General features: G+C 38.0%; 1 protein-coding gene across 1 annotated transcript in view; it reads left to right on the top strand.

The window, feature by feature from the left end:
* The window catches only part of CNTNAP2 (contactin associated protein 2), a 974,788-nt gene that overhangs the window by 798,832 nt on the left and 151,459 nt on the right, over positions 1 to 24,497 (top strand). Inside the window, exon 14 of the mRNA XM_068395817.1 lies at positions 5,914 to 6,070. Coding sequence (XP_068251918.1) covers positions 5,914 to 6,070 — 157 coding nt within the window. The remainder of the gene's footprint in view (positions 1 to 5,913; positions 6,071 to 24,497) is intronic.

A 24,497-nucleotide genomic window follows, 5' to 3' on the forward strand; every position in this document is an offset into this window, starting at 1 on the left:
ACGTAATAATAAAGATGAGCAAAATAAAGTCAGCACAAAATGAACTAGGTCAGCAAAGCTTACCCAGCTTTGACACCCTTGACTTTAAGAATCCTAAATTGGAACATGTGGATATACTTAATGCATGAATGACATCAAACCACGTTTGCTTATTTTTTCCAAATATTAAGTCTTCAAAAGCTGAGAGAAATGGTTCACAATGTTCATAAAAATGATTTGACCTGAGTGGAATAGATACTGCTGATGGTGTAAGGAAAAAAGGTGGCAATCAGAAGCAAGGTGAAAGCTGTGAAGCGCACAGCCGTATTAGCATGCTGAACTTTTCAAACAGTGACAGAATTATTCTTTTAGTGCCTATTTCCTCAATGCAATATCAGATAGAATTCCTGCCCAGGAGCTAATGAACCATGGCCTAAAATCAAGTTACCCTTCTGTGAGGCTAAAGATACTCTATGTTACAGTGTAGCTTAATGCAAAATGTACGTGTAAAGAATATATTTCATTCAAAACCAGAAGAATTAAACCTGCCTTTCCACACGTGCAGATTGACTTTTTTTTTGAAGTTTTGTCTTTAATTTCATCATTGTATGTTATGAAATAGCTTTCACTTCTACCTATGTTTAATTTAGGTTTACAAAATTGTAGTATGTTTTTGAAAGATATCTTTGGGCCTATTCTGCCAATAACAACAAGTGGGTGATTATTTCAACCTGAGCTGTTTTAATCTGTTCCATTAACAAAGAAGTAAAGAAGCGAATAAAAGAATCTTCTCTGAAAATGATAACAATTATTATTGTGATAATATATTGTGATAATCATAGTGTGATTGTTGTTGACCTTCCCTGGTATTTATTAGGGAATCTGTAATATTAATGGATAACTGGAATGGTTCCATTTTAAAAGAAAAAAGTTAAATTCAAAGCTATCCAGTCCAGTAAATTAACACCTAATTGCTTACAGGGGATCAGCTAAATGTGGTTGTGAGAGTTAGGCAGGATCCCCAATGAGCAGTTTTCATCAGTCTTTGTTTTCAGAGGTTCTGAGCCATTGGCTTCAGTTTGAAAGTGTTCCTAGCCTTTCTGTATTAACAATTCCCTTTGATTTTAAAGACCTGATAAAGGTCAGGAAAATTTCCTGACAGGCAGAAGCAGCAGCATCCTTATCCAGAGCAAGTTGTAGCTTGCTTTGATTCACCACAAGAGGCTGCAGCTGCAGATAGAATATTGCCTCACGTTGCCCCTGTCAGGCACAGAACTCCAGGTAAGACACGCTATGCTCTTAGCAGTGCTGCCAATATTAATTTCTGTTGCTATTGTTCCCAAAATAAAGTTCCAGGAATGGGAAAGAGCTGGGACAGGAAACCAAGGGAAGAGACTTGGATATCACTGCTGTTACTCCTTTGTTTCCAGAAGTTGGAAAAGGAGTATAACAGTAATTGCTGGAGTGGAGAACAGCCTCCTCCCTCTCAGCAGAAGCAACACACTTCCAGTCTTCCATCAGTAGCCATGGGAGTCAGCCAGGCATTGCAGATCCTTGTTACAAAAAGTGCTGTCTTATAATCCCAAGTACAAATGCAGGCTGAGCAAAGAATGGATTGAGAGCAGCCCTGAGGAGAAGGACTTGGGGGTGATGGTTGATGAGAAGCTCAACATGAGCTGCCAATGTGCGCTGGCAGCCCAGAAGGCCAGTCGTATCCTGGGCTGCATCAAAAGCAGCGTGGCCAGCGGGTCGAGGGAGGGGATTCTGCCTCTTTGCTCTTGTGAGACCCCACTTGGAGTATTGTGTTCAGCGCTGGGGCCCCCAACATAAGAAGGACACGGAGCTGTTGGAACGAGTCCAGAGGAGGGCCATGAAGATGGTCAGAGGGCTGGAGCACCTCTCCTATGAAGACAGGCTGAGAGAGTTGGGGCTGTTGAGCCTGGAGAAGAGAAGGCTCCGGGGAGACCTTCTAGCAGCCTTCCAGTATGTGAAGGGGGCCTACAGGAAAGCTGGAGAGGGACTTTTTACAAGGGCAAGTAGTGACAGGACGAGGGGGAATGGTTTTAAACTGAGAGAGGGTAGATTTAGATTAGATCTTAGGAAGAAATTCTTTCCTATGAGGGTGGTGAGACACTGACCCAGGCTGCCCAGAGAAGCTGTGGCTGCCCCCTCCCTGGCAGTGTTCAAGGCCAGGTTGGATGGGGCTTGGAGCAACCTGGTCTAGTGGAAGGTGTCCCTGCCCATGGCAGGGGGGTTGGAACTTGATGAACTTTAAGGTCCCTTCCAACCAAAACCATTCTATGATTCTATGATAATGAAGTAAGAATGAAAAAAATGGAGGAATATTTGCTACAGAAAGGAGATGGTGAATGAAAGAGAAGCATTTAGCTTCTTCAGGTAGTTTACAAATAAGAAATACAGTCATCAGCCCTCTGAGGGCTGTATTGTGAATGGAACCTACTGAAGGCGGAGTGCCATGGAGCATCTCTCCACTTTATTCAGTTCCCTAATTGACTTCTCTCGATATTGCAGCTTTGGCTACTGGTACTGAACAGCTTTGAAACAACAGCCCTAAAATGTTGAAAGTAGCTCTGTTTTTATTAATCGGTTACATTTAAAAATAATAAAATGAATTGATTTTATTAAAGCTCAGTAGAATATAAAGCGTGCTTTCAAAAGTTATGTGTTTTGAGACTGTTCAGCTACATTAGAAATAAATATATTATTGACTGTTAAGATTTCTGTTCATACTACATTAACTTCGGTTTGGTATGTTTTTATATTAAATGAAATGGTTCACACAATGATACATTTATGAGATGAAAAAGGAATCACTTTTTTATGACACTCAAAGATCTGTGAGAATACAAAGAAGTTCCGTTAGTCCTTTGCAGTTTTCTGAATATTCTGTATAATGGGAGCACTTCTTGATAGAAAACACTGACCAGATTCTTTACATACTTTGATTTAATAACTGCAATTCTGGGCTAACATTGTACATGGATTTAAACAAGAACTCATATTTTCCATAAATTTTAATCCAAGTCCAGCACCACAAAGCCGTTGCAACCACTGTTAACTGTATTGCATGGAAATGTTAAAAGGCTTTTTTGTGTGTGAGAGAGAGATCTGAATCACTAGAAATATGGGTCGAATCTGATGTTCTGGCCATACTCCTGTGTCCACATGCCCCATTAAAATAAGATCAGCCACTTTGCCCTTCAAAGACTGTTCTCACACCACAGATATTAACTTTGTCTGTAAGGGTCATGAACCTTCTAAAAGCTGGATATCTTTGTCCATTTTCTTGGTATCCACATCTTACTCTGACACCATCATTACTTTTCTGCTAAGTGACCAAGTAATAAGCACACACCACCTTGCAAGTGGCTTCTCTTCAAGAAGGGAAATGGGAAGGCATCCTGGTCATAACTTAGTACACATAAACTTCAACACTTCCTACAGCAGCCCTCAAAGGAGAGCTGTTTTGTGCCCAAAGAGCAGTGCTGCATCAAGACTTGATTCTAACCAAAATCCCAAGGCAGGCAGAGATTCTCTGTCCTGCTTCTTCTTCTCATGATTCCATTTGTCCACAGAAGCTTGGGGGGGAAAAAGCAGCCAGTCAATAACAACGAAAAACCTATATCATGACTCAAAACTTGTTTCTGTGCTGAGAAAAGATAACTTCAAAAACAGAAGAAATACCTTCTGGTATTACTTGTCATCACAATACACTTGACAACTTTTTATGTAACTTTTTCCCTCCACCGTTTTTTGTCCTTAAACTGAGTTTATATACTTTTAATGCCATAAGGCCGATAGTATTGATATTTTAGCAGAATAATCATCTATGATGAAATAGTCTGATGCTTAGAATTGTATCCATTAATGATCAGTCTTCATGTTGGAGTGCACTATTATTTCTACTTGGATCAGCCCTTGCCAACAGTTTCCAAAGCAGAAAAAATAAGCAAAGGGCTCTGAAGCAGAAGGATTCAGATCCTTAAAAGGAGACCTTGGAGGGGAAGAGTGATCCTATTTCTAAATACTTTTTACCTGCATGATACATCCTCCTCCCTTCTAGCCTTTCTTTTCCATTGTTCTTTCAGTCTCTCCAGTGCAGGCTCTGTCTACGCTAGAATACATACTGGTTTTAAAACTGTGTGCCATTTGTCATTTAAATGAGTTAAAACATGCCTTGTTTGTGTCTGTCATAGTGGTTCTGCTATCACTTCCACCTGCTTTTATAATTCCTACCTGTTTCTGAATTTTTAATCCTCTTTTTGACAATTCTAAGTAATTTATTTTCTTCTGGTGCTTTCATTAGCAGTTTTGCTTCCCGGTGAAGTGCTTGCTGACTGAAATGTGCAATCCTTTGCTTGACAGGAAGGGTGTAAACAAAGAGAATTTTGACTAATAGTCAAAACTAATGCATTTCCACTATAGCATAAAACTAACTTCAAAGACGAGAGGAAAAAAATACAATAGGAGCTTCAAATATCATTAATGCTGTAGTTGGATCCTGTATCAATAAAAGCGATTCTGTCATTCACTGTATTTTCAATAGTATTATTTTATATGATGTTTAACAATTTAAAATCATTGAAAGGAGCGAGTGTTTTCAGAGAGCTGAGAGAGTCTTTCTGTTTTTTGATGTTTTTTTAACATGTCAGCAGATGTTTGGTTGCTCTCTCCATCTCTGGAATTTAATTTTCTTCAGAGTTCTGTGTGAATTACTTTCAGCGTATGTCTCAGATAAATAGATTTATGGTCTAGGTGATCAAATCTAATTGTGAAATGGCTACTTTTAGGATTATGGATGTAGTTTTTTGGAGATGTGTAAGTGAGAGGCACAAACAGAAAATTATGAAAAGCAGAATAACTATTACGTAGGATTTGACTTGTAAAATTTATTAATAAGTGAATTCCATGCAAATAGCTTCATTTGATTTAATGAGAAAATACTAGCAGCAGATTAGATGAGGGAAAAAGACATTTTAAAGAAACATGTTTATAGGCTGAGTTCAATCATGTTTTCTAAAAGTGAAAAATCACTAAGATAAGTACATTGAGATTGATTGAGTTACTCACATGGGTTTGAAGTTAAGCTCATATTTAAGTGTCTTGCTGAACTGGAGGAATAAAAAGACACTTTCCAGTAAGGGCGTTTTTTCAAATTAGAAATTAGAGGGGGTTTATTTATTTACTTACACATAAGAGGCTTAGTCCAAAAACATTAGAAATAAACTTAGAGCAGTGTATGAAAATAGCAAACAGTGCAAAAACCCAATGCCAAGAAATATGATTATATCGAAGTTCAGATCACCTTTGCTCAAGTATTAAATAAAAAAAAAATCTATATATTTAAAAAATTGTTAAGATACTTTTGGAGTTTGATAATATGTCTTTACATTTTACTTTGGACCAGCTGGAGAGAGCATGACAAACATGTTTGGTTTTCAGTGAAGACAGATTAATTTCCAATTACACACTGTTATATTTTAAAAAAAAGAGAGACAATTAATACATCTTTCTGTGCTTTCTGTGCAGTATTTGTGGTCAAATATTGAATAATTTATCTGATAGCTTACTATTTAAATTTGAAATTAATTGAAAATAATTATGGAACCTGCCCATGTATTTTCATTGTATAAACTGAGAACAATTAAAAAGCTAAACAAAGAGCATACAAGATAAAAACTAGTTAATTAATTTCAATCATTATCAATTGCATGAATACAGAAAAGAAAATGTGTTTTGTTTACCTAGCAAGGTCCTTTGAGTTGCTCAATAATAATGAATGCATTTGTTTGCAGGATGGCTGTCCAGTTATGTGTTGCTAACATCTGCATATTAAACATCTGAGCCCAATTAGTGCATTATGGAGCTCTACCTCTTTGATGCATCATAACCTTGCATTTTCATTCCTTGCAGAAGGGAATCCATATACCTGGTGGGTTGGAAAAGCCAACGAGAAGCACTACTATTGGGGCGGATCGGGACCGGGCATTCAAAAATGCGCCTGTGGCATCGAGCGCAACTGCACTGATCCCAAGTACTACTGCAACTGTGATGCTGATTACAAGCAATGGTGAGTTGTTCCTGAGAAAGCAGGGTAAAAAAGACCAGAATCTCTTAACTTTTACAACTGCTGCCATTATTCTGAGTGTCTTTTAGTTATATATTTTCTTTCTTACCAAAGGATGAAGGCAAAAATACTGTATTTGTGATCCCTCCTACTGCAAAGTACCTACCTGTCTCTTCATTTCCATTTTATTCATGGTGTCTGTGACTGTCAAATGTAAAGGAGTATATTTATGTTTTCAGGTCAACTGAGCTATAGAAAAGAATGCTGAAGTTGCAAAATCAAGTCCTAATAGGATAGTCCTAATAATCCTAATAGTCCAAAACAGCATTTTGGCTTCTCAAGAAACTTTGTTTCCATTCAGTTATATTACAATATGGCATTTAATTTTATCTCTGCAACTTCATTTTTTCCCCAGAATTTCTCTTTTTTTGGAGCACTATTGCTGCATTGGCCTGTAGAATGAGAGATACACGAGTTCAAATCACTCATCTAGTGACTCCAGCCCTCACTAACCATCTTTCATGAGAAAAATGTGTTAAGAACTAGGCTTAAAGAGCATTACGGAATGAGGCTCTGTATTTCAGAGGAAGCTATTGCACTTTGCATGAGAGAATTAAATATTCATTGGCCTGTTGGCTGAGAATACAAACCTATAGCCCGTTTGGGATGAGACAGTGAGAACTGGTTGTAGTTTCTTCTCTGATAAATAGTTATTGATTCATCCCAGGTGGAACACTTTTAACAGAGGGACTGAGGAAGTCCTGCCTCAGAGTGTTTTACAGCCTGGTAACAGGGGCAGTCTGCTGTGAGGTAATTGATGTGGGTTTAAATCCCTTCAGGCAGAAAAGCGAATTAAACCTGCATCGCTGATATTCCTCATAAACAAATAATGAACCTACTGCGTAAAGCTCATCATCATTTTGTGTGAGACCCTCTCTGTGCTCTTAGAACGCTTCGTTTGTAAGCTTTAACTGTTTGTGTCTCTTTTGTTATGACAGGCAGCATCATATTTTACGTGGTATGCAATGTTCAGTGACCAGTTGGAACCATACTTTTTCCCATTAATAGCAACCTGTTGGTAATTGAATCAGTACTGGCTCATAAACCATTTTGTGTTAATAGAGAAATTCATACAGCTGTTAATGAATATAGAGCTACAGAACTCTAATGGTATATCAGGCATTTTAAAAAGAAAAGAGTAGGGAGAATCACAGAATCACAGAATATTTGAGGTTGGAAGGGACCTCAGAGGTCACCTAGTCCAAACGCCCTGCTTAAGTAGGGCCACCTAGAGACAGTTGCCCAGGACCGTGTCTAGACGGCTTTTGAATATCTCCAAGGATGGAGACTCTGCAGCTTTCCTGGGCAACCTGTACCAGTGCTTGGTCACCCTCATAGTAAAGAAGTGTTTCCTGATGTTCAGAGGAAACCTCCTGTGTTTCAGTTTGTGCCCATTGCCTCTGGTCCTGCCACTGGGCACCACCGAAAAGAGCCTGGCTCTCTCTTCTTTGCACCCTCCCTTCAGGTATTTATACACATTGATGAGATCCCCCCCGAGCCTGCTCTTCTCCAGGCTCAACAGTCCCAGCCCTCTCAACTTCTCTTCATAGGAGAGATGCTTCAGTCCCTTAATCATCTTCATGGCTCTTCCCAGAGCTGGACAAAGTACTCCAGGTGTGGCCTCACCAGTGGTGAACAGAGGGGAAGAATCATCTCCCTTGACTTACTGGCAGTACTATGCCTAATGCAGCCCAGGATACCATTAGCCTTTTTGGCTGCAAGGGCACATTGTTGGCTTGTGTTCAACTTGGCATCCACCAGAACTCCTAGGGCCTTTTCTGCCAAGTTGCTTCCCAACTGGGTGGCCCCCAGCATATACTGGTGCATGGGGTTGTTTTTGCCCAGGTGCAAGACCTTACACTTTTACCTGTTGAACTTCGTGATGTTTCTGCAAGCCCATTTCTCCAGCCTGTCAGGGTCCTTCTGGATGGCAGCACGACCCTCTGGCATATCAGCCACTCCTCACAGTTTGGTGTTGCCTGCAAGAATGAAGTATGAAAAATACAGAATTAGAGTAATAAAGGAAATCTTCCAGGCCCTGCAAAAACAATAGATTAGGATGTGGGAAATCAAACATTGCCACAGACATTGCCACCATAAGCTTTAACATTGTTAGGGTAGTGTGTTGTCAGCTGTGGTACGGGGTGAACTATAGAACACCACAGAGATGGAGAAGTCAATAACAGAGGCAGAGGAATCAGACACGGTGCCAAACTTCAGAGCTAGAATTATATAGAGAGTGAAGAATATGAAGTCAGAGGACTCTGACTCGCTCATAGGCACTAGAGCAGTGTGGCAGGAGGGAGGTACGTTTGGTTCTGTGACAAAATGATAAGAGTAAAAGGAAGATATTGTAATAACAATTACAATAATGGCAGAATTAGGAGCACTTAGGGTTTTCATTGCTTGAGGCACTGGATGTGTATCCATGAATAATAGTCTCCGTACCATATGTTGACTGGTTTTTTTTACGCTGAGGGAAATGCATGAGGGAAATAGCATTGACTTTTGATCTCGTCTTGTGGTTTCTCTAAGAGTCGCAGATGATAATTTCATAAGCAACATTCACTAAATAATCTTTTTCTGTAACCTCTATGCCCCCTGTATACAGTGAGATTATATGGAATCTACTAATAAATAGACAATATAATTATTAGATTTTTTAAAATCTAAAATAAGATTACTATCGTAATAGATATGTAACTGTTTCCTCAGAACTTCAAACAAGAAGACATTTATACAGTATTTCTCTGGATATGTATCAGGGGTTTTTTTGGGAAAACTACTGTATATTGCAGGACAATTTATGAAAAATAGTTACACAACTGGGTATTATATTTTCATCTGTGGTGTGTGTAAATCACAAGAAGAAATTAAAGCCCCATTATAGTTTTTAAGGACATTTTTTTCCAGATCAATTTTTGCAGTTTAGTTTTGGCAGAATCTAGCCCATTCCAAAGTCATACCTTTTGGGGTTTGGAATTATTTTGAGGAGTCACAGTTAGGAATTTTCTCTAGCCAGGTTGATGGATACCTAAAAAGCAAGTGAGCTCCAGAGGTGAGGAGACCTCACTGACTTCAGTTCTTGGGGCAGAATGTTAACCAGGGCCTCCAGCAGATCCGTGCTCAACTCGTGACAGCAAAACAGCTCCTGGTTTAGATTGTAGTATCTACAATAGCACTTTGGGAGAATTGCCACGAGTGGGTAGATTTAGTCAGTGGTAGCAATGGGAGCCCAGAAAGAGCAGAGACCATCAAGAGGCTCGGAGTGATACCAGACGGTTCAGTTCAGCAATGGTTTAGCAAGAGCAGGCCTCAGAGTAGGCTCTAAAAGGCCTGCTCTGTGTTACCTTTACATAGAACAAGCTTTCCTGTCAGTAATTTTCCTTTTAGCTAGAATAAGAGAGAATAACAATAGGTTCTGAAGCAAACTACATGCTTTGTAGATAGAGTCTGTTCATGGGATTGATAACAAGGTTCTAGTAGACAATGATTCATGCTGTTTACGCTTAGTCTTAGAAAAACAAAGGTCTCTGCTAATTATAAAAGGGCCAAAAGACAAAACAAAACTGTAAAGAGCAACTTTGTGATGTCTAAATTAACTTGATTCACAAACTCTTGTGTCAGAGGAGAGATAAGTCCAAAACAATATCTTCTTCTTGAGAACACATGTACTTGTAAACAAGAAGGCCTCGACCACGCTTGTGCAGAAGCACAATTAAAGGGGGATTGCGACCCCCAGAGACCACCCAAGACCCCTTCCCCAATTTAGTACACATGCACAAAGACATTACGTAATGCATTACATAATGTATTAGCATATTCATAAATTTCTTGGAATAGGTGGGCTTTTCTTGGAATTATATGCATATTCATATCTGTGATGTATATAAGGAGCAAGCTTTTGTTCTTAGGTGTGCATGTTAGGAGGAGAGATCCCCCATGCACCCAGCTGTAACAAACCAGTGTCAGCTTTCTAAACTATCATTTGGTTTAGAGAGTTTTCTTGGTTACTATTTTCCAGTAACAAGAGAGGCATCGGGTTGCTGTGAAGGCACGCATCCATCACATCCATTCAAGCCTTGCTTTTGCATATACAACTTCACGTATTCCAACTGTTGTATAAGCTATAGTATATCCTCTCCTCCTTAGAGGTAAACAAGGGTTAGCTTAAGAACACTTAGGAATGGGTGGAGACCGTTGTTCTTGCACTGAGCTGATAAATACCTCCCGGTGGCGCCCCTGGCTCGCAGCTCCTTGGCGCCCTGCCCGCGCGAACCGCCGCGCGCCTGTTTTCCCGCTCCGGCCGCTCGCGCTCCCCAGGGCCCCTCAGATTCCCGCCGCGCCGCCGGCCCCGCCCCCTCCGCGCCTGCTTCTCTGACGGGAACTTCCGGTTCCGGGCGGGTCCGAGGCTGCCGCGCGGGGGGTGCGGACCCGCCCGGCCTCACCCTCACCCCGACTCCCCTCAGCCGCCGAAGGAGGTATTGCACAGACAGGTAGATTTATGAAGCAATCATCTTCTGTAATAATGAGCACTGTAGAAAATCCAATGCGAAGATGCAGTCTTTATAAGAGTTGAAATACACGTTAAATATAAAACAGGGTCCACATGTTGCAGCATGAGAGTAAATTAGGATAGTGAGCAGTGTTTTACTACATGAGTACTGTCTGCCTGCTGTACTGAATAGTGCTGGAGCCCTCTGGAAAAAATAATAATCAGCGACCACTCAGGACTGTGTCATGGTGAAAGGTACAGGGGACAAATTAAAGCTCTTTAAGCAGTCTGAAATATTTGTTTTTCCTAAATTTTGTGTTTGATTTGGTTTTTTTTTAATCAAGTATTTTTTTATAAGTACAGAACCAGCTGTGTTAATTATGGACTCAGTTACCATGTAATTTTTCCAAGGGACTAGCTTACACCATAGGCTTGGTACACCTTAAATCTGGATGGTTTTTTCTGTTAATGCTTTTTAAAAGTTCGCTGAGCAAGTTTACACCTTGTCTGTCTGAATAAAATAGAAAAGCATTCTGAAAGTCATAAAGCTATTTAGCACATGCCTAATGTGTTCATTGTCAGGCCTGGGTGGTAGATAAGCCAAATGGTAGATATTTGCAGGGAATATGAGATATGGACCTAGAAAATAGAACCTGATTCTTAAGAGAAGCCTTTGTTGTTGCTGCAATGTGAATATTGAGTAATCATTTTTGTAATGATAAACAAAAAACACAGGTGGGAAGAGCTTCACTCACAGCAATCCTACCAAAATGAACCTTAGTCCCAAATGATCCATGATTTGTGTCCAAAATGAAGTTAATTCAGAAGTGAACCAGATTACAAAAAAAGGTTAGTTTTGCTTGCTAACAAAGATCATTTATTAAGGAGTGTGTGGTTGACATTCAGTCAGATTCCCTCGATCTTGAGAGAATAAACTCTGCTGAGGTTGCTGTGATTAGTAGCAAGAAATTCTCTGGGTTGCTGTTAAACAAAATTTTCTTCAAATGAATGATTTTAGATAAAATTTAAGGCTTTTTGAAAAAAAAACCACATTATTTTATTTGAATAAAAATGTTATTATTGTTACCATTTATGCAGTTCCTTAAAAAATGGCTAGCATTGTAGAGATAGACAAACTGTACCAATTAAGTAGCAAATGTAAAGATCTGCAAAGACATTTTGGTTCCTACTCTCCTTGACCCTAAAGCAGTTAAACACCCAGACTGGCCGAAGTTTCTACACCACAGGCTCCTTACTTCTTGTGTAGCAGCCACAGTATGTGAGAAGGCATAATGTGATGCTATGTGTGGATTTACTGGGAAAAGGTGATATAAGAAGCTTTTTCCTTTAGCACTTCCTGATGAGGATGCACTTCAGGTTACAAAGTAGGGCATGGACTTCACTGCTGATTATTGATGTGACTGCTAATATTTCAAGAACTATTTGGTGGCCCTAAAGATGATCAAAAGGGATTAAGGAGAATTAGAAGATAAGAGTGGTTTGGAGAAATGGAGGAAATGAGCAATGAAAACAGAAGGAGGGAGCCTCGTTTTCTTGTTTATTCTCTGTCACAGTTTGGAAATTAAATGCTCCTACAATGGGGATTTCAGAAGAAAGTTTCAGGTCATAGGAAAAGACAATTAAACAGGGCTCAGACTGACATGAGTTGTTTGAGTGGCAGGAATATGGGTGGACATTGAAATGCTGGCCTGTGGCTGTGGCAATGACAGGTAGGTCATTTGGAGATGGATTTAACAGGATATTAAAGGCTCCTGGAGCTATCGGTAGACATCAAGGCTTAAGTATAGTATGTACTAATTCCCATTTAAATCATTGTTATTTCAGTTCCTGAGTCCCTTAGGCACTTTTGAAAATCCATCTGTCCTTTAACCTTGTGCACTCTCAGTAACAGAGCTGCTGATGCAGAGAACTGGTTGCATGGCACTGGCTTCTCCTGTCCTTCGTTAGAAGCTGCTAACAATGTTTTTGGATATTTTTACCATTACTTTCCCATCTAGGCAGCAACTGGTTTCCACAGAGATGTTATGTGATCAGAAGTGGCTAGGTTATACATTATCTGTAAAAAAAAAACCAAACCAAAACCAAAAACCAAACTGAGAATTTATCATGGGCTCTAATTGATTATGTTTTGATTAAACTTACTTACTGTTTGTAGCATTATGTAGAGAAATCTTAAAGAAGTAACTGGGATCAAATGTGAATATACCTAAAAGAACTTGAAGGACTATAGAAGTTGCAGTGATAAATGTGCATGACTATAAACATCCAATATATATATATATGAAAAATTTTCGATTTAACCAGACAGATTGACTGCGTACAAAAATCAAGTATTTATGCAAGTAGCCATATGTTTAAGCAGTACCTGGCAAAATAGACATTTTTTTCTAAAATACAGAGGCCTGTATTTAAGAAGAAAACATACTGGTTTGTATTACATGAAACCAGAAAATAAAAAAAAAAAAAGAACAAAAAATTATCTAGTAGTATTCATGATGTCCTGCATTACTTCATATGGTTGTTTTTCTTGGACTCTTACAAATCCAGACAGCCTTTTGTATGTTTTAGGGTTACCTTTTAGAGTTCCTCTGCACGTTGACATTGGCACCTAGCATTAAGATAATTCCAGTCAATCAAAATTTAGCACTGTGACAGTGTGTAATGGCACAGAATAAAAATGTGCATGAAGAACACTAAAGCCCCAAAGTCAAGTGTTCAAACCTTAGGAAATGTTAGATTTAATACAGCAGGTAGTACTTTTTTCCCAAATGATTGATAGATTTGAGCTGAAACTTTCAGCAACAGAAAAGCAGACAGCCAGAAGCCAGGAAGTTCATTCCTATTAGTAATAGTTTGGCCATTAAAACTACTTTAGTAGAGAAAAGGGTCGAGTGACTGGGTATTAAATTGGCTGCGGCCTGTACTGCAGCTGTGCTCATCAGCAGGAAATAGTGTGCAATATTCAAACAGAGTTTGCATGCCAAAAAGTGTGGAATCTTCCCGTTGAGTTCTGTCCTCTTTCTTTATAACCCATTCTATATTTTCTTTTATAGAAACTATGTATACTTTGTGTTTGTCCATAACGCATTCCTCTTTTCTGCTTCTCTCACAAGAGGAGGCTGAATTTTTTTGCTACTGATAACAACAAATTACGAGTTTGGGAGATGGAAATGATAAAGTGGAGAGATGAACTCCATCCAGCACTTGGCCATGCTACAGCTGTGCTAAGTAACACCTTTCAAATTCTCCTTTACTTGTGCCTCAGTACCACCATAGGACTCTGTGGGCTAAAGCTGCAGACCAGAGTTCTGTCAGACAAGGTTGTCTACAAACACAAAAGGGCTGTTTTTTTAACAGCTGGCAGCTCTAGTCCAGGATCCAGGCAAACCCAGGATCACCTGGATTGCTCTTTCTCCTTTAGAGGTGTTCCATGCAAGTACTGACAACAGCTGTATGTATGTAGCTCATGGGACCTGACAGATTTGCAGCCTGAAATAATACAAGTTGAGGACATTAGGAGTTTGGGAGTTGCAAATATTACTCCTGTTTTCTCTCTTTTCCCTGCTGTATTATTCACCTTTGAGACTGAATTGTGGCGTTGTTTATAACAAGCTGATACCATTTGACCTTTAGCTGTCATCCCACTCCTTGATATTAAAGAAAGTGTTTCCTTTAATGCTCGTGGCTCACAGCAGTGACCAAACAGCTGAGGAACCAAATCTTAGCTTTCTCCAAAACTGAAAATCCAAGAAAACAGGGACATTGATGTGGCATGAAATGACTGTTTGGCAGTCTGCCTTATCTTTGTTAAAGTCGTACCTTCTTACTTGGTGATATATATTCAGTCCTGTGCACTTGTTTTGCAGTTACTATGATTTTTCATCCCACAAGCAATACAAAACTAGCATAGATGAGGAAACCAGAATTTGTACTTCTTCATGCATCATGAGCAGAGTCTTTTACCTTGCTGCATATGTAAAAACTGTTTGAGCTCTAGCAACTTGCTAAGGATGAAGATGATTCCCATTTGACTTCAGGTCCATTCATCATACAGTGCTAGAAGTAATGAATGAACTTAAAGGGGAGAGTGATGACAAGATGTTATCCTTGTTTATTAATGTGCTCTGTAAATCACTGTGACACAAAAAGTGAGTGATTATCCTGTTGCCAGCCTCACTTCTGAGTGTTGCTGTTCGGGTTTTCCTGTGTTCAGCTGTCCTCCATTCCAGCCTGTCACAAGTTGGTCTCATCCAGATCTTTTTAAGTTACAGAATGATTCAATAGCAGTGCTGAAAATAATCTATCAGAAATAGGTATCTGTAATTATTACTCTCTGGGATATTCTTGCTGGTAGAAATATCCCATCATTTTCAGAGTGTTCTAACAAATTCATGAGAGGCTTATGAATTAGCAGGTGAAAATGCAGATATATGATTCTTATTCCTACCGTACAGATGATTTAAAATATAATTCACAGCATATAAGTATTCTTTTTGTTATCAAACTCCATGATTGATGTGTGAGTGACAAATCAAGTGACCAAGAACAGAAGTGTCTGCTGTGTCTTGCCTAGAAACATACAGAATTTTTAGTCTGAGTGAAAAGCTTGTGATCTTAACTTTAAAGTAAATGACCTTACTGCCGCAGCTTGTCAGGTAAGGGCAGAGTGTGCTGAGCGCTGTGCACTGCAGAACTTTCAGCTGCCAATTGTTTTCGCCTCCTCCTCCTCCTTTTTATTTGTGTGCTAACTTAAAGTGTAATGACTCTGCCCTCAGTGCAGTGCTATGAAGGTGAAATCACCCCAGTGCTGACCAGCCCAATGTATTTCACTCAGTGCCTGCCACTGCTTAGCTCTTGAAGAGAGTGCTTTTCTTTTCTTCTGAAATTGTAGGACTCCTCTGACTTCTTTTTTCTGAATCAGTGCAATCCTTTGTAGAAGACATCTGAAATCTGTGACAACCAGGGTAGATGAAGACTGCAGTGCATGTTTGGCTGTTATTATTATTAGCAGTCATATTTTAGCTGAAACAATCACAAGGAAGTGCATCAAGCTGAAGGTATCCTCCAGTGTAAACAAAAAATATATCTGTTTTCACTGTTTGTTCTTTGGCATACCAGGATATATATATGTATAAGGGGGAGAAGAGGAAGTAATCATACATATGGGGGAGTGGGGCGAGCCCAGAAGCCCTTAAGATAGATTTTTTTTTTTTTTTATCAAGTCCCAGACTTCATGGGGATATTTTCTTCAGAGCCACTGATCAAAATATCATGTCAGTTTATCACTCAGGTAGTTGCAAAACTTCAGCTTTTAGAGGAAGAATCTTTCTTGGTCCTTTTCTCATTTTGCCCAGCAGATTCTTAGCACTGCAAAAGACCTGATAAAGAAAAAGAAAAAAAAAGGGCAAGAGTCACCTGCGGTATTGCTGTTTGCCTGATTAACTATTGTTATATGCTTAGTACATTATTTTACTTTAAGAAGGAAGGTTGCTTGCACTGTCTGTGATAAACACTCAAAGCAATCCAGTAACCTCTCATAAAGTCTGTGCAAATTGAGCAATAAGGCAATGGTTCTAACATCAAGAGAAAAGGGAGAAACTGCTTTTAGGCTTTTTTTCCCTGTAGTTAGACTTGTAAAAGAAGTTTAAATTCTATAAAATGTTTTCATATCACAGACCTGGTGTGTTTTTATCTTGGTTACCATTCATGTCTCCCTCCTGTTTTGATTTTTTTTTTTTGTGTGTGTGTGTTGCATACTCAATGAATGCCCCAAGCTTTCCAAATCACTAATCTCTAATTAATCATGGCTAGACATTTTGTCCCAGCCCCAACCCCCCACCAATTCTCCAGCTACTTTTCTTTCCTCTGCCTCCTGTTCACGTGCAGAATACTACAGAGATAAAAATTAGTAAATATAAGAAATAGGATCCCTGGAGATCTCTCAAAGTTTATAAGAGGTGTCTGAGTATGCAATGGAGACTTTGTCAATCAGGTCCAAGGTAATTTGTTGCAATTTCTCTCATGTTATTTTCAACAGTCTTTAAATTGGCATTAAAATGCTACATGGATTCTCTACACTTAACGTGTGCCTATGTGAGGAAGCTTGCTGATGGGATTCAGATGGCTTTTTTTTATTATTTTGCTGAAGAAATGTTTTATGGGGAAAAAAATGTTATATCTAAACCAATGTCTTGGGACAGCTAATAATGTGTATTCCTTTACATTATCACAAATACTATATTTTGCTCAGCTTTTGGTCAAGTGGCAGTTGTTTACAAGATTATGTTAAATGTAGGTTAAGGAAAACAGTCTTTCTTGAGTTATGAGTTGGGATTGTTGCTTAAGTTATACAGTTGCCTTTATTGAAGTACCCTAAGTATCTGAGTGTATACATATTTATTTATATAAATTGTTACAGAGAAATTAGAGCCCAATGAAAATGAAGAAGCAGCCAATTTCCGAGGAAAGAGGCAAATATAAAGATAATAAGATAAAATCTGCTGACTGCTAGAAAATGTAATGAAGAAAAAATATGGCAAATGTAAAAAACTATATCTCTATGATGCAAAAGCTTTATGTTGTCATTGGAAAAGCATAAATTAATTTGCAGTTATTATTTCTATGCAACAGAAATGTTTCAAATACTATCACTAAACATGCAATCTTATGTCTAAAACCAGTTATTTGCTGGGTATGCCATAAAATGTCGTAATAACATTTAATGGTCAACAGTTTGACTGTTGAGTTAAAACAGTTTGCAGAAGAATATGAATTTAAGTATCTTATGTCAAATCTAAGATATTTATCCATTGTTCCTGAAAGAAAATAGTATCAGAAATGTCTAAAGGATTTCATAAGATGCAGGAATCAAATCCAAACTCCTAATTTGCACAGCACACTTACAAGTAATGCTCTTAAAACTGACATTTCCTGCTGCCATTTTGTTCAATAAAAAAGCCCAGAAGAAGAAATTTTTAATCACTGACATTAAAAGCAGAGAAACTGTGAGTTCCTTTAAGGACTGTGAAAAAAGCCTACAAAAGAGATAACATCAACTGATGTAAATCCCTTGAATCAAGATAGCAGATAGATGATGGCAAAAGCGAACAGAAAGCTCGGAAATATCAGTTATTAACTTACTTTATTAATATCACTTTATTAACTGTTAAATTGCCATATATGGTTATTGTGAAGCAGAACAGAGTTAAAGGATAAACAGGAAATACTGTCATCTGTTCTGAGAGCTGGAGAAAAGCAAAAACAGGTTTGGAATAAAGATAAACATTGACTTGCTTAACTCTAGGGTAAAGAATTATGTTAGGAAATGAATGGTGAGTTCTGCTAAGTTTGCTTCAGCCTTTTGTTGAGGACAAAGCGATGATGTGTAATATAAGGAGAGTTGAGCTCAAAGGCTAACAAGAAGGAGAATGGAAATCCATCAGAGCAATAAAGTGGAGTGATCTGGCTAATGAATAGGTCACTAATCCTGTATAAGTGTGGTCAACAAAATGCTAAACAAATACTTGACATTCTCCAGTCAGTGTAGTTGTAGCAAAACAGATTTTTCTAAATGTGTGTGGAGCTCTACACACGCAGAGCAGAGGTAAGGGTATCATAAAAACATGAAAAGGCCATAAAGAAATTAACCCATGGATAAAATTGCATATCACTACAAAACAAGGTCATCTTTTTTTAGCAAAAGCACTAAAAAAGAAACATAATTGAAATGAAATTAATTCTGAGAGACATATGTGCATATTTACAAGCAGAGGGATAGTGACAGATATCCATGTTTTGCTTGTGCTTTATAGCAAAGTTTTGTATAATGAAAAAAGACATCTGTTAATTAACTCTATGCTGCAACATCGCTTTAAATGTGCTTTAATATCTTGGAGCATTCAGTTTCAGATAATTATTTCTGATGAATAGGTGTATATTTAAAATATTTTGTAGTGGGGTATTTAATTCTTCTAACTAGAGCACTTTCATAATAATAGACCCCACTTCCCTTCCTCAGTAGATGTAGCAACATGATGCATCATGTTTATAGCACAATTTGTAGATAATCCTGTGAGGTTTTTTGTTGTTTTTTTAAAATTTTTTTTAGCAATGGCTATTACAAATTTCTTCTTCCGTTTGGCTTTGGCATAGCTTGATGTTTGAAATAGCTGTTTGATCCCCATCTCCTTACCATTTCCAGGGGAATTTAACAGGTCTACTTTTCATAGGTCAAACAAAACAAAAACATCATGACAACAGCATCAAAAAAAACATGAACCTGGTGATTGCACTATATTGAGAGATGTTTTTAAGCAGTTAGGTAAAAGCAGAATTTGTTTGAGACCACTTTTACTAATCGTTTTACAGTTAGAAGCAACTTTTCTATTTATTAGGTAAGCAGAAATCAAAAAAAATAATTTGTAGGATCACTGATTCCAACTCCAGACAGCAGCAGGTTAAGAAATCCTCATGCTGAGTAAGGAGCTACACACGTACAAGCTGTATGGTACATAATAAAGAGTAAATAAAACTGGTCATCTGCCCTGCTGGGGTGAGTGACCCTTTGAGAGAAGCATCGCTCTTATGGGTTTGCTTTTTTCCACACACCCACAAAAGTAAAATGGGAAGCAACCTTCTGGGGCTGAGACTGTCATAGCTACACAAGCAGCTGAAGGGGTGAGCTGAACCACAGCACCCTTGTGTTCCCCATGGTGCCTTTGTGTGAAGCGTAGGTTGGTTTCAGTGTTGTATGAGGTATATGTGTAAATATGATGTAAGGATGAACACTATAGGTAGTGCCAGGGAAAGGGTGGGAGCAATGGTAGACGTTTATACAACCAGGTTTTACAGAAATTTTCTAGGTGCAGTAAGTCCCATACTTACATTAAGTTTTCTGGACCAAATTCACCACTAAGTTATGCACTTCAGTACCTTATTGAACTGAACAGGCATGTAGAGGCTGAAGTCAGCATTAACTACAGCCATCTGTTATTTTGTCATGCCATACTCAATTATTTTTATTCAGCTCTTTCAGTCATATGAAATAAAACTGTCAAAGTTGTCAAGAACTCCAAGAAATGAAGCCTCTAAGGTGCTGCTCTGAGATTTTTAATATTTCTTCCAATACAGATCCTTGTGGCTTAAAAATCCTGCCAGAAGCACATTTGGTCTGATAGGACATGATCCAAAGTCTTGTGGAGAGTTAGTAGAATAGATAACTGCAAAGAATTCATCATTTATCTGCATAGATCTTGCAATAGTACGGTCAATAGTTAGTAGAATAGATAACTGCAAAGAATTCATCATTTATCTGCATAGATCTTGCAATAGTACGGTCAATAGTACAGATATTAAAAACACACATTTCATTAGATGACTGCTTTCAGTGTGCACACAGTCAAATGTTACCATTTGTGTAGTGCATTCAGATGTACAAAAATGTAATCTAAAATGCTTTAAATTAGAGAATTTTTGAATTAGAGGGGTTTTAAATTAGAGAATTTTTAAAACAAGTGGTAATGCTCAGTACGGTCCTTCATTTTCTTCCCTCGGAGCTAAAGTAGGCTACTATTTCATGGGGCGTTCCAGCATGTGTGAATGGGTCATGGAATAAATACAGGTTTCTCTTTGTCAAAGTGATTAGGAAGAGAGACATTTAACCTTCTGGGGCATGTTGAATAGTTGAATAATAAATTTAATTTATTGTCCTTCATTACACCTGTTGAGAACAGAGTTTTCTCATGTTTCTGTCATAAAACAAAGCATTTAAAACTTTCTGAGAATGACTAGAAAACTTTTTGGGTATTGTGAATTGTGGGTTATTTTTAATATTTTTATTTATTAACTATTATTTTAAAAAAGATCTTTTGAGCTTTGAAATATTTTAAGATAAAAGAATCATACTGTTTTGAAAATGCCAAATGGACTTTTTAACTAACTTAAAAAAAAAAAAGTTTATTTGAGCAAGCTATTTGCCCTTTCCCATGTCAATTTTTCTTAGAAAATTCCCATAGCATCCCATTTCAGCCCCAGGTCCACAGGAGAACTTGCTTTTCTTGGCTTCAGCTGAATCCCAACTAATCTTGTCTCCGTAATCACCCAAGGTGGAAGGGACATCCCAATACAAGATTCAGCATTTCTCCTGAAGGAAGTGCCACACATATTCCCTGTCCTACTAAAAAGATTTTGAAACTGAGACAGAAAATGGATTAAACTGTAGACAGATGCAAATATCTGGAGGTGCTGGAAAGCAGTTACAGTATGGTAGGATTCCTAGATTCCATTCTAAAAATATCTTGGTAGAGAAATAAGAAAAATTAACAGTCAAGTCTGAGGAGTTGCTGGACCCCAAAAGAAGAGCAGCCCCTCAATCTCCTTCCTGATGGATTTTTTAATTGAGATACATATCTCACCAATTTCTCAATGTATCTCCGTTCGTAGTCTCTAGCACACACAGAATCGGGAAGCACCATGATAGTGTTGGCCTATCTTCTGGACTTCAAGGTTCCTTCTGAGTTACCAGAAGTTTCTGTGTCTCATCTCTTGCCAAGCAGAGAAAAGGGAAGAAATGGAGCAGGCTTCCTGTCAACTTCCTAACTCAGAAACTCTCACCAAACCGCTTGCATGAATTCCGTGGTGATACAGTTTCACCATCAGGCATCTTAAATTGTTCAGCTCAATCCCACCTGCCTGGTCATACTGGAAAGTGTTGTTTCGACACTGTGTCTTTGGAAGACTCGTGGTGTTTAAAGTTTTTTGCAAAAAAAAAAAAAAATTATCAAGATGTTATTATATTTTTTAGAAAATAGGCATTTTATTAGCAAGTTTTTGAATTATATACTGTATACTTTATTTTGAATCATATACTCTATACCTTATCAAGTATTCATTTTCTAATCACTATTAAAGCATATAATGCTCATAAGGTTGTTTATAATGATTCGAATTAACCTGCATTTAGTTAAGAGGGTTTGTGTTATGGGATTATAAGATTTGAGAGATGTTCAAAGAGCAAACTTACTTCCTAATGTAATTCTAAAGATTTTTCATCTTAAAGGTCAGGGAGGGATAGACTGTGTAAAGTGAAAAAGGAGATCTGAATCTCAATCCCAGGACAAAAGTGTGAATTAAACCTGTCTTTGCATGGCTAATTTAAACTGATTTCTTCTTCAAAGAACGTTTGAAGTTCCTGAAAGTAATTTAAGTGACTTGTGCTAAATGCAAATTCCAGTGTTTCTTTTGTACAGTTCATTGTCATTGAGGGTATCTTAAATTTGTTCATAATTCCTCTGGTGGGACTATTTGTGAATATGGTGCTTGTGTATTAAATTAATTTAATCTGTTCAATCTTTTATGATTTCTAAACAAGGATTACTTATGCCTGCTGCACTGTCAGCCTCGTGTCTTTGGTATAATTTATCTTTACTAATAGATGTCAAAGGATGGACTTGTTCATGTTAGTAATTTTGGTGCTGGGTTTACATGGTCTTTCATCATATTGTTTAAATTTTCAGGAGGTGAGTGTTCTCAAAAATAAAAATCCAGACTGCTTCCCTGTTTTACTTCTGCATTTTCCACTGAAACAGACCCCTTGCAAATCCTCGTTTGCACATATGTAACAGTTGTACCTGCACATAGGCTTTGCTTGCCCAACCAAAACACCTATTACATCGTAATTAAAGTGCATGTTGCTAAAGGTTGGTGGCACTTTCTCATTTTTTTTTACCAGTGTGCTAGAGAAGAAGCTTCACTGCCTTAAAATCAGTATTAATTGTACGAATTCAAACTTCTCCTTCATTTGCTGCTAGGAATTTGAGAACAACATATTTCGTAGGACCTCAGCCCGTCCAGTGCCAGTGTGGAAAAAAAACTTGAGTTGAGTTATGACTCTCCCGTCAGTTTATATGATCTCATATAGAAATGAGAAATTTTCCATGATACCCCTTGGCAGCCAGATCAAGGGTGAGTCGTTAGCTCCAACTTAAAGTATAAGGGTATCTGAGGTGACAAGACTTGTAGGAGAGGGGCAAGAGATCTATAAGAATCCCTGAGAACAGCAAATTCAAGTGGAAATATGTTGGAGTATATTGTTGGCAGTCTACAATTCCTAAGAAGGGCAGAGCCCTGGCAACAGGGTGAATCTAAAAGTGATACTTTTGTGCTGCATAGTATGTACACAAAAAAGTTAACTAAATTTTAACAAAACCTTACAGAAGTTAGCTAGTTCTGCTTTAATCCTAGCTTTTGTTTGCCCTGCTTTTAATCCTGTTAATTAGAGTTTGCATATTTCCAAGTAACTCACTTCGCAGATTATTAAGGCTGCTGCCAAAATTGCATTGTTCATTAAGTTCTCTGTAATATCAGCTCTTCTTAGCGGGTCTAAAATAAATAAAATTCTTGCCAGATATTTTTGGAAAAGAGAAAATACTAATACTTGGCACGTCTGTACCCTTCACAGTGTTTTTTACAGACATGCATTTGCAGATATTAGCTGGACTAAACTGCTTTATACCTTTCTCAGATAGATTATGGAAATTCAGGGATTGCAGTAGAGGTGCTTGCATAGTAAAAAGCTGGGTCTTGTTAGAGGTGGACAATTATATACCTTTGAAATGGGAACGCTTGGGAGTTTGTATTCTTCAAACCACTGCTAAAAATTAAATAGTATGTGTTTAACACTGCAGTTTCAATCCAGGAGGTGCTTTATTTGTATTCTCAAAACAAATCCAGTTCCTCAGCTCGTGTAAGCATATCTTTTAAAATTAAGTCCATTCTAACCTGTAGCACGTTCTTTATGTGTTTTCCTGTGTAGGACTGGCCTGATAATTAAGTGATGTCTAACAAAATTGGAGAAAATAAATTACTCCAGTAACAGAAGTCTGATTGTATGAAATCATTATATAACCAAATTAATAGCGATACAGAATCTTATCATTACTTTGAATGTGCCATTTGCTGATATATGCATAATGCATTTCTTTCTTATATACCACAGAATGCTTATAAAGAGTAAGTAGATGATTGTAATCAAAACAATGATAAATCTTACACTAATATCTGCTGCTTTCATTCAAAGGCACCCTGAAGCATTTTGCAGACTGTTATATATAGGAAAATAAATTAGAAATAGAAAATTACACTGAGATTTCATCAATAACTTCTGGTAATAATTACAGGATTTGATCAGATTCATTCGTCTCCCATTTGGCTATTAATAGGAATATGACACACTCTGAATTCAATCTTTATTCGCTTAAGGGGATTTTCTTTGGTGAGGAAAAACTTCAGAGACTTTCTCCACCCTCTTAATGTGCAAAGTCTTTAAATACCCACAGAAGCATTATCACTTGCAGGAATTGAGTGTTCCAGCTGTGATTATTTCTGAGTGTGTAGTACAAAGTCAAGCATTATAATCAGTCCTTGGTTTATAACAACTTTGACTTTGTCAGCACTGATTAGTATCTCCTGAGGAACTACAAGTACCTTAGAAAAGCATACCAGAGCCACTCGGTCTCTTGAGTGTGTTTGTCTTTTTGGTGCACACATGGGTCAAAAGCTATCGTTGTCCCTTTTTTGTTCAGAGCAAACAAACCACGCAGGTTCTGCTGGAGAAAAGACAATGCACTTCTCTCAGCTCCTAGGCCAGGACTCCCAGTCCTCAACAGCTCCTGTGCAAGGGAGAATGCACTTCCTACAACGATGAGACAAGTAAGCAATTATCAGAAAATAAAGCTATTCCTGAAAAGAACTCTATTATTGGCAACAGCTTTCAAGTGACCATATCACTAAATGCAAAAATAAAATATTAAAATAAGTAGAAACATGATCAGTAAAGAGGGAGAAAATTGTTACTGC

The sequence above is a fragment of the Nyctibius grandis genome, chromosome 3, assembly GCF_013368605.1.
Source record: "Nyctibius grandis isolate bNycGra1 chromosome 3, bNycGra1.pri, whole genome shotgun sequence".
Classification (NCBI taxonomy): Eukaryota; Metazoa; Chordata; class Aves; order Nyctibiiformes; family Nyctibiidae; genus Nyctibius; species Nyctibius grandis.